General features: G+C 33.3%; 1 protein-coding gene across 2 annotated transcripts in view; it reads left to right on the forward strand.

The window, feature by feature from the left end:
• Glcci1 (glucocorticoid induced 1) overlaps nucleotides 1-14,990 on the forward strand; it is an 84,677-nt gene that overhangs the window by 42,457 nt on the left and 27,230 nt on the right. The window contains exons 3-5 of one of the 2 annotated variants that reach the window (XM_038319661.1): nucleotides 2,560-2,646; nucleotides 10,728-10,841; nucleotides 14,379-14,531. In XM_038319661.1, the coding sequence (XP_038175589.1) occupies nucleotides 2,560-2,646; nucleotides 10,728-10,841; nucleotides 14,379-14,531 (354 nt within the window). Of the gene's footprint in view, nucleotides 1-2,559; nucleotides 2,647-10,724; nucleotides 10,842-14,378; nucleotides 14,532-14,990 lie in introns of both variants that reach the window. The other variant, XM_038319662.1, reaches the window with a different exon arrangement.

Here is a 14,990-nt window from a genome sequence, read left to right on the forward strand (position 1 = left end):
TAGATGCATAAAAGGTTATTTTTCTCCTCCTTGATAGTGGAAGCAGTTTGGATAGAAAGAGAAATATCCTAAAGTATAGTGGCCAAAGAACATGGTGTTCTACACAAAAGTAAAATTATTGAAATTATTGAGGACTGTTTCCAAAAAATCTATGGAACAATAACATGTCTTACGTGTTGTTAGTGAGTATACTTGTAAGTAGGGAAAAGTTAAGCAGATGTTTTAAATAAACAACAACAACAACTTGTATTTGAGTTTTTAAAATGCTAAATTGCATTGTATGTGGAGTAGAAAGATGCAGCATGTATGACTTCCCCCAAATTTATTGGCCATTGAACCCTTTTATTAAACATTTTTAGTAGTATCTAGAAACAAAGCTACAAGTAGCACTTCTATAATTTTATTCTATAGATAGTAGACAAAAAAATGGCAGTTGTACCTTGTGTCTTATTGATACCAAAGGAAAGAACCTCTACTTTGTCCATTTATTTGTCTATTTATAAGTTTTAAACATTTCTGAAATACTCAACATATAACAATTTAGGATTTATTTACAAATTAAATTTATTTACCCTTTGTTACTTCTGTAGCCTATTCATGGACAGTACTAAACTTTTGCCTCACCTTTTTCCTGAGATTGAGCTTTTGATTTATAGATATTGTAATCTTTGTGTGTCTGTGTATGTACATGTGTGTGTGTGTGAGAGAGAGAGAGACAGAGAGAAGAGAGAGAGAAAAGAGTGCTACTTGAAAGAAATATAAAAGTGTTAAGTCATGCAAAACCTGAAAATTTTGACTAATGTGGTATTACAGGAATAATTCTGTGAAAATTATTAAAAATACTGTTATTTGTTGATTAAATTATTTTCATGTTGTCGTATCTAGAATTGAACATGGGAAATTTTAATAATTTTCAATATATTAAATATATCATTTCTTAATCTTGCAGTTGCTAGTTGAATAAAATATTTTGTCAGCTGACTAAATGACTTCCTTTAACACTGAACCCTTTAAGCAGATTTTCTTTCCTGTATCCAGTTGTATTCAGTTGTCATTAGTTTGGTTTTGGAAAATTGCCACTACTTTAACAGGTAGTAATTGTTTTAAAGTTGCTCATAGTATTTTGAACTATGTAAAGTCAAGTGATTGCTTCTTTGTCACATGGAGATTCTTAAGTAAAGTCTCAGCATAAACATGTGTTTAGCATTCAATACAAAAAGCTTTTTATTGCCACATGTTTTTTGTGGTAATTATTACCTATTATCTGTCTCCTAGTTTTTACTTTCTCTAATTAGTATTATACTAGGCTTTCTCATATGTTACATTGGGGTATAACAATTTTTTTATAACTCCTCAGGTTCTTAAAACTTTATGGAAGTATGTGACATTAAATGTTATACTTTCGTTAATATTTATTAATGATTAAATAATTGAAAATTATATTTTAGTGAAAATGACTGATATGTAGCTTAGTTTTTAAAAAGACTGGACAAGTCAATATATTTATATTTGTTTGTAATCCTTTTCTATTAGGTTTTTAAATAACTGCATTTGTAAATGAAGATGCCTAATACTTTGCTCCAAAGATATTCTTGTTTATTCTCCTTCTTTTAGTAAAATTGACCTGGTTAGAAATTTGTTATATAAGTCTACAATACAAATATTTCTAAAAGTTGCTTGTCATCTGTCTGTTTTTAGTAGAAATTGTTTTTTAAAATTTGTGTATAGTAGTATATTATGGGTATTTTAATAAATAAATCTTGCCTGAAGACCAGAGGTAAAACCAAAGCCACTAGAGGTCAGGTAATGGTGACATACAACAAAATATGATAGAGTATTTTCCTTAATTTGCCAAATGTAAATAGACTAAATATTGTAACTCTAATTCTTGATTGATAACTGTTTTATATATGTAATTTTACTATGCTAAAGTTAAAACCTTTTTGACAGAAAAGGGGAGATGATGTGGAATATTTTTCTGTATATGTGTTGCTTTTATTGGTTGATGAATAAAGCTGTTTCAGCCAATGGCTTAGCAGAGTTAAGCCAGGCAGGAAATCAGAACAGAGATGTAGAGAGAGAGTAGGTGTTGTCAAAGAGACACCATGTAACAGCTGAAGGAGAAAGATGGCAGAACATTACCAGTAAGTCACAGCCTTGTGGCAATACATAGATTAACAGAAATGGGTTAATTTCTATTAGGAATATGCCTGAACCATTGACCTAACAGTGTTGAATTAATATAGTCTCTGTGTGTGTCTTTGGGACTGAACAGCTGGGGGACCAGGCAGGACAGAAACTTTTGCTTACATTTGTTCTCTTTAAAAGCTCAGTCACAGTTTTATTTGATTTTGATAACTATGTTATTAATGCTGATGTGAAGATATCAAATGATTTTTTTAAGCTAGATGACTCAGAAATCTTAGATTAATCTAGTCTAATCAACATTTAAAAGATTTTAGTAGTGCTAGGAATTGTTTTTCAGTTGTTTGAAATTTGGTGATAGCATTATTACTGTTTCTTACATTTCTATTTGTTTTTGTTTTTGTTTTTTTAAAGACACCTAGTTGTTGGGCAGAGGAGGGAGCAGAAAAACGATCCCATCAGCGCTCTGCATCATGGGGAAGTGCTGATCAACTGAAGGAGGTATGTTATCTTTTTTATTTTATTTTATAACTTGTTTTGATCTTGATGGGTTGTTTTTAGTATTTTCTCATTATAGTGAGGCTTCTATTTGTTATAACCTACTTTTTTCATAGCCAGAGTTGAAACATACTTTAGTAAAAAGTAAATTTTCCTTATTTTTGTAGCCTTTATAGTCTCAATAAATATGTACCCCACCAATTGTGACATTTCTAGAATCAACCTTGATTTTATGTATTAATCTCTGTTTTAGTAATCATTTTTGTTTTAGTTATATTTATTTTTCCTTAGCTTGCTTTTTTTTTTTAAATCACAACAACCAGGGCCATAGATCATAGCTTTCTACAATGATAAGATAGTACTTTTTGTTTTCTGAAAGCTTTTTATAATATCCAGCTTATGATCTGTTGGGACCTTGTACTACAGTGGAAGCCAAATCTTGTAGAAATGAGCTATTCCTTAATATTTTATGAATAGACCAAAATATATCTATATATTATTTTTCCTGATAGTTTTTTCCATGCAAATTATAATTTTTTACCTATTTGTTCTTTCAAAGCTATAGGAAACCCAGAGTTAAAATATCTAGGCCATCTCTTAGGTAAGCACTTCTTCCAAAGATGATTATCTGTCTCTGCTGCCATCTTCTCAGTGGGGACAACTCATTGCTTTTAAGAGAACGAGTGTACTGGTTTTAGCTGAAGTTGGCAAGTATTTTTTGTCTTAGTTTGCTTTCTAGTGCTATGATAAACACCGTGACCTTAAGCAACTTGGGGAAGAAAGGTTTAATTTTATCTTACGGTTTACAGATTACAGTCTATCATTGGGGACCTAAGGCAGGAACCTGGAAGTAAGACTATATAGCCGAGGCTATGTAGAAATGTTGCTTACTTGTTTGTTACACATGGCTTGCTTAGTTACCTTTTTTATATAACCCGGGACCACCTCACCAGAAGTGGCATTGTTCATAACGCGTTGAACCCTCCCATATCAATCATTGATCAAGAAAATGCCCTATAAACTTGCTTATGGGCCATCTGATTGGAGGCATTTTCTCAGTTAAGGTTCTTCCCAGGTAACTATAGCGTATGTCAATTTGACAAAACACTAGCCTGCACAGTTCTTTTATACTTTGAATTCATGATTATATCACTGAATTTTTGACTCCTAACACTTGGATCAGTATTGTCCCCTTAAAATTCTGAAAGGTTACCAGTAAACCAGCTTTGGTGTAGGTTAACTATAAACATTTCTCTCAAATTTTATTTATGTGTATTTGGGTATGTCTGCTTGTCTGTATGGAACCACATAGTCCAGAAAAGTGCCTTAGATACCTTGGAACTGGATTTACTAGGAATCATACCTGGGTCCTCTGCAATACAAGCCAGTACTCAATTGCTGAGCCATCTCTTTAGGTTCAGAATTTCTCTTGAATGTTTTTCCTATGCAGAGTTCCAGACTGACCAGTATTAATTTTATATACTTTAGGTTGCCAAATTACTCATATACTGTGATGTCTAATCCAAATGGTATGGTAGCATAATATTGCCTATGACTTTATTTTTAGCCTCCTTAGAATGTAGAAAATCCGTAATTTTGGCCTGCCTCTTATCTATATACATAATGAATAGAAGTAGATTTCCCTAGAGGAAGCAAAAGAAAAGGCTTAGTCTAATGCATCTAGACTGCAATAGGGATAAAACTCAAGTATAGAATATAAATAATGATAAATCTTCCATTTTATTCAGTATAGTTTCAGATATACTGCTGATATTTCACATAGTTCTGTTAGAACTGAGTGCTTATAGCAACACGGTATATGCTACTACAGGGGAGCAGCTGAATTACAAGAATTGATTGTTCTCTTAGAAAACAACTGTAAAACCAAACAGTTTCATCTCTCTAGATGAAATCAAAGTAATTGAGCAGTTTTGCTTATGAAAACTTGGGGTTTGAATAGTATAAATTGTGGTATTCTTCAAAATGAAAGAACGATTGCAAAGGAGATTGAAGATGCCAGTGGAAATAAAACTCAGTTATGATTGTAAAAGACCAGAACTTAAAAGGCAGTTTTGTACATTCATGTGCACGCGCGCGCGCACACACACACACACACACACACACACACACACACACACACACACACAGAGAGAGAGAGAGAGAGAGAGAGAGAGAGAGAGAGATCTAGATCTAGTAAGTCTTACAAATGTTCATTGAAGAAAATAAAAGCTCATTGGTAGGCTACCATATGGTAAATTAGTCAATTTTTGATCATCTTTTAGTTTTATAAGCTCATAATATCTCGACATCAAGGATATTACTTAGTGAAGTGGTTGAGATCCTGACTGGTACATATTTTGTAGTTAAAAATTAATACAGGATTGCTTGCACAGCATTGTGAAGTACTAAAAAAGACTTACAAATTGAAGGTCAAAGACCATTTGTCATTAGGTTTCTCACATGTGAAAGGAACTTTATTTTCAAGTGTTTCCCCATCTGTAAAGTGGATATCACCAAGAGTGTATGTTTTTGAAAAGTTAGACAATGATCTAGTTAACTTTTCTGTTGTGGTAAACACTATGGCCAAAAGCAACGTACAGAAAGAAACAGTTTATTTTCATCTTACAGGTCACAGATGGTTGTTAAGGGGAGTCAGAGCAGGAGCATAAGACATGGACTAGCAGAGCACTGCTTACTGGGCTGCCTTCTTGTTGCTCCCGCTCGTGATATGCTAGTTGGTTTTGTTTTCTCAGACAGTGTCTCTGTGTTGTCTTTGGTATCTGTCTTGGACTAGCTCTTGTAGATCAGGCTGCCCTCGAACTCACAGAGATCCACCTGCCTCTGCCTCCCAAGTACTGGGATTAAAGGCATGCGCCACCACCGCACAGCTCGATCAGCTAGCTTTTTATACAACCCTAGTCCACTTGTCTAGGGATGTTGCTGCCCAGAGTAGGCTGGGTCTTCCCACAGCAATCATCAATCATGGCAGTCTTTCCCAGCCATGGCCACAGATCAGTCTGACTTGGACAGTTCTTCAGTTGAGGGACCCTCATTCCAGATGACTCTAGGTTACACCAAGCTGGCAATAAAAACTAATCAGCACTCTATTACAGTTGTTAATGCTGTATTATAGTTGTAAATTTGATTTTGTATTAAAACTTACTGTTTATGAAAGTTCTCCCAAAGCAATTCTAGTTTGAGATGTTTGTGAGTTGTCTTTGTCTATCTCTGAGTCATTTATGTGAAACTGTATATGGGCAGGCATGTGACTGTAGGGATCAATTTGCTTTTACTCAAACTGTAGAACTTTTCTGTGAAAATACTTGATCTTGTTATATTGTTTTATATCAAAAGTAGTAACAGCCTGAGATTTATGACCAAGTTCATTTTAGAAAAAATAGATTATATTTAATTATTTAAGGATAGGAGTGATATAATTCAACTCTTGTTAAATGTTTTATTCTCATCTGTTCATAAGATTTATCTTCTTTTTTCTTTTTATCTTAATTCTCCAAGTCAATATAGGTAGATTGATGGTTGTGTTAGTTTTCCATTGCTATGCTAAAATACATAAGATAATCCACTTAAAAGGAAGGAAGGCTTATTTTGACACATCTTTTCAAATTTTTCAGTCCATGATAACTGGGCTCTTTTGCTATGAGCCTGTGGTGTGGAACTCATCATACTGAAGCTTTGTCACCTCATGGTGGATGGGAAGTAAAAAGACAGGGAAGATTTGGGAATCTTTATCCTTGTAGCACACACCCAGTGACCTCACCTTTTCCCATGAAGATTAACTCTTAAAGCTTCCACAACCTTTGAGTAGCACCATAAACTGAGGAAATGCCATAGTAACACCTCTAGACCTTTGAGAAGACATTCTAGACCTTAAATATAATGGATTAAGAGAGTGGCCTGCATAATTCTGTTTTTTGTTTCAATTTTGTAATGTAAATGTGTTATGCTTTGAAAACTTTTTTACCCACGTCCATACCTTGAAGTGGCAATAATAATAGTATCTATCTCATATTCTTTTGTTGAAAATCAAATGCAACAAGTACTATCTTAACAAGCACCACAATAGCTTCTGTGGTGCTTTGTTGCTCAGTAAGCAGTTATTAGATTTAATGATAATTTTTATTAGTGGTTGACACAATCATCAAACTAGCCTACAAGGTACTCTGAACAATGGTTAGAGAGTATGTGCTACCAGTTAGAATATGCACCATTAGAACATTTCAGCGTAGCTAAATGTTTAAAATTTTGTCACCTACATTTGACAAAGGATAAATTCACAATATAACAATGTTTCTTTACACAAAGAAGGTTTGTTCTAGTGTGTTGCATGTTCCAAATGTCATTAACAGGAATAGAATTTTGTGGCTATATAGAGGTCTTTTTTTCCTGGCAGCTCAATTCTGGGAACCATAGCTTCCAGTTCTAATGTAGTATCAAGATTCCTCTTCATTAACATTGTTCACACGTGTGCACCTGCATCAGTGCATGCACACGCATGGATGTTTACATGTGTGTATGTGCATACCGTCACAGGCTATTGAAGCTCAGAGGACAACTTGCAAGAGTTAGTTCTTTCCTTCAGTATATAGGTCCCATGGGTAGAAATCAAGTCACCAAGTTGGTTTCAGATATTCAAGTCCCAGTTTTACTATGGAATATCAATTCTGATAGCATGCTAAAAGGATGGGTTAGACTCTGACCGTTGTTGGTAAAGTCTGTTGTAGATGATACTATTGAGAAATTTTAGTATAGCAATGACATACATACTTGCCAGGTTGTTTGAACTTGAGAAATAAGAACCCTGGAGTTCTCAGAGCCCTCTGATGACTGTGCTTTCATCTTGGTGCAGTGTATACCTATGAGCAAGGAATCGCTGGCAACAAACTTCTTCCTGATGAAAATCTATGTAATTTTCCTGATTTTTGATTAGCTCTCATTTTTATTCCTCCTTCTCTTCTAAAAGTCCCAAGACCCTGAATTTCATCTCACTACTACTTTTAAATTAGGATTTTTTTCATTGGGAATTTTCATTTCCCAGAGCTACTATGGATTTGAATTAATTCTGAGAAATAAAACCCTCTCTAGTCCCTGATACAAAACTGCTCACCCATTGTTTTGAAGATTTTATAGTTCTCTGTCTCATTATCTTTAATCAGTGACCCAAGATTGTGTATTCCTGATGTTTTTGAGCATCGGGGTTGGTATACTAGTATAGGAAGCCTTTCAGTTTTTGAGAAAGTTTCACTGTCTGGTTTTTCTTAAGGCCCAAAGTAGAAAATGAATTTTTAGAGGAAAAAATAACCATCTAGTTTGTAAAAATTCATACATTACATAGCTACTGTTTCTATTTCGAATGGAGGGTTGTATTGGGCATTTCATCACCATAACCCAGGTAGATGACCTGCTGTAGAGAAGACTGTTACTTTTATGTGACGCAGTGGGATATGGGTATTAAAAGGCTGCGTTAAGGAGAAGTTAAACACTATGAATGAATACTGGGAGCAGATAGAAAACTTCTTTTGCCTTTCCTCCAAGGGACATCTTTGCTTTCCATGGGTAATGGGGTTAGAGAAAAGAGGTGTCTTCAGATACACTGGAGGCTCATTCCCATCAAAGGGAAAGGAAAGGACATTTTGAACAAAACCTGTATGAAGCTAGAGTGTTTTCTGTTTCTGCGTTATGTAAGTATGCAGCTCTTGTCGTTCTAGGGGAAATGAATACAAGAGCCTCCTGCATTTTGAAGCAAAGGAGGACTGTATGGAACAGCAGGCTCGCTGTCATTTCACCTGTGTCTAAAATGGGATTTGCAGTGTTTTAAGTACATATATTTGGGGAGATAGGTTTTCCTTTTATTTGGATGCCTACTGACTGTAAACAAGAACATTATTATAAGAAAATAACAGTTTGGGAAGCTATCAGTCTATATTGTTTAACTAAACTTTTTTTCTAGGGTTAAAATCCACATAGAACAAAATGTTTCTAGTTTATTTTAATGTGTCAGAGGCCATAAACGATTAATTAAGATTAGTAGGCTTTAAAGATTTATTTTGTAAATGGATAATTACAAATTAATTTGCAGGCATACCAAACTATTTTGTATATGCACTTTCAGTTTTCAGACAACACTAAAGCATAGTTAATATTCAGAAAACACTAAATTTTATACTTATATGCTAATAAAATCTCTTGCACAGTTTGAGATCTTATTTACTTTTTATTACAGCAAATAATTTGTCTTGATTTACTTACTAATTTTGATTTTTTTCTCATGAAAATTATGCTCTCCAGAAGAAAATTAAGTCATTTCAAACTAGAGTGAGAAACAAAAATATCACCACAAGCTTACTTGTACATCTTTTGCAAGGATATTGTATGAGAGATCCATAAGTAATTTATGAAACAAAAATTTTGATTCATAAATCTTCTCATAAAGATGAGAAGGTCAAAAGGCTTAAGAATAGCCGGGCGGTGGTGGCACACACCTTTAATCCCCGCACTCGGGAGGCAGAGGCAGGTGGATCTCTGAGTTCTAGGCCAACCTGGTCTACAAGAGCTAGTTCCAGGACAGGCTCTAGAAATTACAGGGAAACCCTGTCTCGAAAAATACCAAAAAAAAAAAAAAAAAAAGTCTTAAGAATAGACAGCTCCATCTTGTTTGGCCTTTGGTGAGTCATATCATGGAAGATCAAATACCAAGTAGGAGGGTGTGCAGGAAAGAGAAATTGCATGAGGAAACAAGAGTCTTCATAAGAATTAGGGTCCCATAAAAAGCACATTATTTTCTAAGTGTAGGCTAGCACCCCTGTGGTGCAGTCATAGTCCATGGCCCCCATCTTTTAAAGAAAGGTTCCATGTCAGCTTCCACTAAGCTCTGCTTCTTAAACACTTCCTATTTTTTAAAATATACTTAAATTGTTATGTGCACACACGTTTCGTATGTATGTCATTTATGTATGTGCACCATGTGTGTGCCTGGTGCCCATGGAGCCAGAATAAAACATTAGATTCCCTGAAACTGATATTACAGATAGTTGTGAGTCACTATTTGGTTCCTGAGACCAGAACTTTGTTGCAGTTGTTCATTCTGGGCCATCTCTCCAATATACAGCGTATACTACTACTAACTAACAGAACTGCACTAAGGACCAACTTTACAACACCACAGTAATTTAGGGATACATTTGACCAGTATTCTTATCCACACATTTGAACAATATTCATAGCCTTTTAAAAATGCTTGGGAAGTTTTAAAGTACATTATACATAACCTAAATTATGCTAGCAGTTTATTAAGTTCTAGATGATATTATTGTAAAGACTTTGTAATTAAATCTGGAATGTGATTTATTTAGGAGAATATATCCAAATGTAAATTTATATTTAAATGAATAAAAGATAACACAAAATAAGATTAAATACATAAAAATGTCCTTATGGAACTTTATGCAGAGTGAGTAAATTCAAATGAAAAATATTAAATACTAATAAAATACTAAATATTTGATTGCCTTTACCACCATTGTGATGTATAATTTAGAATATTTAGTAATAGATAAGCTTGATTTCTTTTTTATGAAAGATAGCAATATAGAAATTAATGCAGCCTCTATTTAAGATATAGTGATGCATGCCTTTAATCTCAGACTCAGAAGGCAGGCAGGCAGGTCTCTGAGTTTGAGATGTTCACAGTAAGCTCTTGTCTAAAAGGAAAAACAGAAATAAAAAGTAAGTTTTGACAAGTTCAACAGTAGCTATCTGAAATATTTTTTTAATCAAAGTTTCTTTTTCAAGAGACTTCCAGCATTATGAAGGTAAAATCTGAAGCAATCTGACAAAATTTAGTCTACCTGCTTACCAGCCGCCCACCAAATAAAACTGCAGAAATTAAGCATTTGTGTTGTACGTTTAGTTCTCATTTTCAGTCATCTTAGTCTTAACAACTTGAAGAATAAATCATTGTGCTAAAACATTATCTTCTATTAAATCTTTTGAGAAAAAAAAACTGAAGGAAAAAACAGCACTGGTGTTCACTTCTGCTTTCTTCTCTGTTCTCTCCCCCAAAGCAGATCGCCAAACTGAGGCAGCAGCTACAACGCAGCAAGCAAAGTAGTCGTCACAGTAAAGAGAAAGATCGGCAGTCACCTCTCCATGGCAACCACATAACCATCAGTCATACTCAGGTAGGCTAATTGTTCAGATTTTATTAATTCCTCTTAATGCATTACTAAGGGGAAACCTATACTATAACCAAAGTTTTATCTTTACTGAATTACTATTTTTGTAACACCTAACAGAGTATAGTGGCCTAAGAATGATATTTCCTTGAACTGAAATGAAATCACAGGTAATGTGCTTGCTGAACAATCCTTCTAGTAGCACCTTAAACTGTCTACTTTGTGTTCCAGGCAATTTGCATCTTATTTCATATGAAGAAATTTAAAGCTAAAGTTTTATTTTTCACCCAAGAAATTTGTACTAACATACCTTACTGAACAGAACTGAAAAGTGCTGCCGTGAAGTGATGAATCTTAATAAGTTAAATCTGATATCGGGATAATTCAGCATTAGGGCATATTAATATAACTTACTACCTCAGAAAGTCAAAACATAGAAAATGCATCAGATTTTCTTGATATTGATAAAATTGATAACACTTGATATAGTATCCTTTTGTGGTTGTTAAAGTTTTTTATTAAACTGAAAATAGCAAAACTTCCTATTGTTATTAATTGTATGTCTCCTAAGATCAGATCCTTGATTAATATCAAGATAAAGATCATCACAAAGGTCTACATTTATTGGCATGCTACATAAGGGACTAAGAAAGGCATCACTAATTGTATATAATATTGTATATTTAGAAAATAAGAGTGAATTAGCTAGACTGTTAGAACTAATTATGAGATCATTAATATGGAAAATACTAACAATACCAAGTGGTAATAAGAATGTAAAGCAAAAGAACAGCTGTGCGCATTGCTGTTAGGAGAACACGGTAATATAACCACTTGGCAAGCATATACTGACCATTATCTACAGTATTTCTCCCTTCAAGTAGCCACTAGAAATTAAAACATATCTGCATGAGTGCTTGAGGAAGCACTATTCATGATAATGAAATGAAAACAAATATCTCTCACTGATGATTAGACAGATACTTTACATAACTGTACAGTGTAATGATATTCAATAGTACAATGGAAAGTAGCTAATAAATATGACAGCAGAATTGAATTTTAAAACCATTTTGCTAAGTGAAGGAAGGTATGAGTAAAAGCTCTGTAATGTATGATTTGTTGCATTAAATTCCCAAGGTATAATTATATAAATTAAGTATTAGGAGTAGGAACTGAATGCAGGGAGGCCCCAAAGAATATTTTTTTAGTAATGGAAGACTCTAAATGTTACTATACCAGTAGTTGGATTAGCAAAACTCAACTAACTTCATGTTTAAAATGGGTGATATGTTGTACCTTGATCATACCTGATCAGTATTATACGGCAAACTGGTATGCTCTAGACATCCAAAGTGGAAGTTGTATGCACTTTCCTTTTTTTTCTAAATCTTGTAGAATTAATATATTTGCTAGTTTTTTTTAAGCACTGTCAGTATTATCTTATTATCTCAATTAAGTTCTTTAAAGAAGACTAAGATGATTAAATTTGGTTTTAATTTTTTGGTGTCCAGTTATTCATAGAAACTACTTACTTTTGTTATATAAACATTTGTCAATGAAGTATGAAGTCCAGTTTAGAATGCTTTAAAGTACTCTTAATAACAAAAATATCTAAGTAGAATAAATTAAAAATTGACAAATTTTGATAACTTACACTTGCTGATATACATATATTCTCACAACAATATTCTAATTATGTTTATGATTCGAATTTTGCATTATAAAAAGATAACTGAAGTTTAGTGAAATAATTAAAAGTATAAACAAAAACTCAGTAGTCTTATAGTGTGTTAATGTAAAAAATATAAAATCCCACTAATTTGAATTAAAAGAAATATGCAAGTTATACATGTTTATTAAGGCTATAAAATGAAAAGTAGAGAAAATTGATTGTTTTAATCCATAGTTGATGAGAGATAGTTTTAAAACAACAATTTATTCTAAATTAGTACATAAATTATGTCTGAGTTCCAGTTGATGCTTTAAATAAATTGTTTTTTATTTAATGAATTGTTTTCAAAGAATATACTGTAAATATATCCATTGCTCAGAAAGAAAATTTGAAAACTTCTTTTATTATTTAAGGAGTTGTGTTCAAAGGTCATATAAACATACTCGTCATGCAGAAAAATATTTGAAAAGGCTTTTTCTATAAGATATCAAAATTGCAGGGCTGGCAAAATGGCTCAGTGGTTAAGAGCACTGATTGCTCTTCTAGAGGACCCGGGTTCAATTCCCAGCACCCATATGGCAGCTTACAACTGTCTGTAACTCCAGGATCCAGCACCCTAACACAGATATACATACAGGCTAAAATACCAATAAAATAATTTTTAAAAATGCCAAAATTGCTGTAAAATTGCACTAAAACAAACTTTGCATAAGGATTACTATATAATTTGAATCAAATAGAGAATTCATGAAGAAATGTGAGGTCAACTGAATTAATATAGAGGCAATACTAAAACTGTCTTATACTGTACATAGAAATAAATCATGATAGGTATAATATTTTATTATGAAAACCATAAAACAACTAAACACTTGATAATAATAAAATGGAAAATTATGATAGAGCTAAAGATTCGGTGTGTTTATTCATTTGTTAATGAAATACGAGGCGCATTAGTAGGCAACAGTGGAAGTATGGGAAATATTAACATGCTGACTGCCACAAATCATGTTTAAATTCTAATTACTATTAATGAGATCAATTATATTATTATTATTATTATTATTATTATTATTATTATTATTATTAGACACCTTGGTCCTTTCCCCCTTTTAATTATTAATTATGACCTTTGAACACAACTCCTTAAATAATAATTCCCCCCTCATTTCCTTCCTATTGTATTCCTTGAGCTGCAAAATGTTCAATTTTCAGCTTTTGACTTTCTATAATAGTTGTTAGACGTGGCTAATTCTTGAAAACTTGTGCAGAGGACACTTGAAAACAACCTTAAAGCTGCTAATTGAGTGCTGAATTTAACATGGTATTGTTTTTATATTGCTTATTAATCCAGTGATTGTATTAAGTAGCTAACAAAATGAAAACAAAGGTACTAAAATGTAAATATCATGGTATCTCCACAGCACTACAGTGGAGTTCCATGATAACTTAAAGAATTTCAACTCTACTTCCCAGTAAAACAAAAAGGAGATATTAAAAAGTGCTGAAAATACTACTATCAGCCATCTTTGACCAGTGTATACATTATATAGTAATACCTTTGCTTTGCACTTAAAAGGATTTTGAAGGATTTTGATTCCACATTATTTTTACCTTCCTTTAGAAATTAAATTTCTGTATATGTATTTGAATTTTTGTTGTTTTTGAAATGTTAGAAATAACTGTTCGTTTGTGTTTTAAGGCATTTTTGTTTGCTTCTTGTTTTTATGGTGGGGCATGCAGGGGGCATATTACATATGCTAAACAGAGGTCTGCCACTTAGCTACATCCCGAACTCTTCATTTTTAAAGATGTATCATGTTCCAATTCTTTATTTATTTGACTCTATTCTATCTTCTGCCTCAAAGGCTATTGGATCAAGGTCAGTACCTATGCCTTTGTCAAACATATCCGTGCCAAAATCATCTGCTTCACGTGTGCCCTGCAATGTAGAAGGAATAAGTCCTGAACTGGAAAAGGTATTCATCAAAGAAAACAATGGAAAGGAGGAAGTGTCCAAGGTAAGATTACATTGGACCTTTATTTAATGTTACAGAATTTCTTAAAAACACTTGTGGGCTGGGTAACAGCTTTATGGAGATAAAATACAGACCACAGGGTTCTCTCCTATCCTTTTAATATATTTGGCTATAGGCCACCATTGATCTACTTTATATGTCTATGGATATTTCTGTTCCAGACTTTATAAATAAATAGCATCATATAATGTATGGCCTTTGGTAACTGTCTTTTTTCACTTAGCGTAGCATGTCTAAAATTATCTATGTTGCAGTGCATAACAGTACTTTCTTTTTCTTGACAGATAGTACTTACTTTTATGCATTTTGTTCAGTTAACAATGAGCTGGGCCCTCCCCATCAATCACTAATTAAGAAAAGGCCTTACTGAGGCTGGAGAGTTGACTCAGTAGCTAAAAGCACTGGTTGTTCTTCCAGATTACCCAGATTCAATTCCCAGTA

This window comes from Arvicola amphibius, chromosome 2 (assembly GCF_903992535.2).
Source record: "Arvicola amphibius chromosome 2, mArvAmp1.2, whole genome shotgun sequence".
Lineage (NCBI taxonomy): Eukaryota > Metazoa > Chordata > Mammalia > Rodentia > Cricetidae > Arvicola > Arvicola amphibius.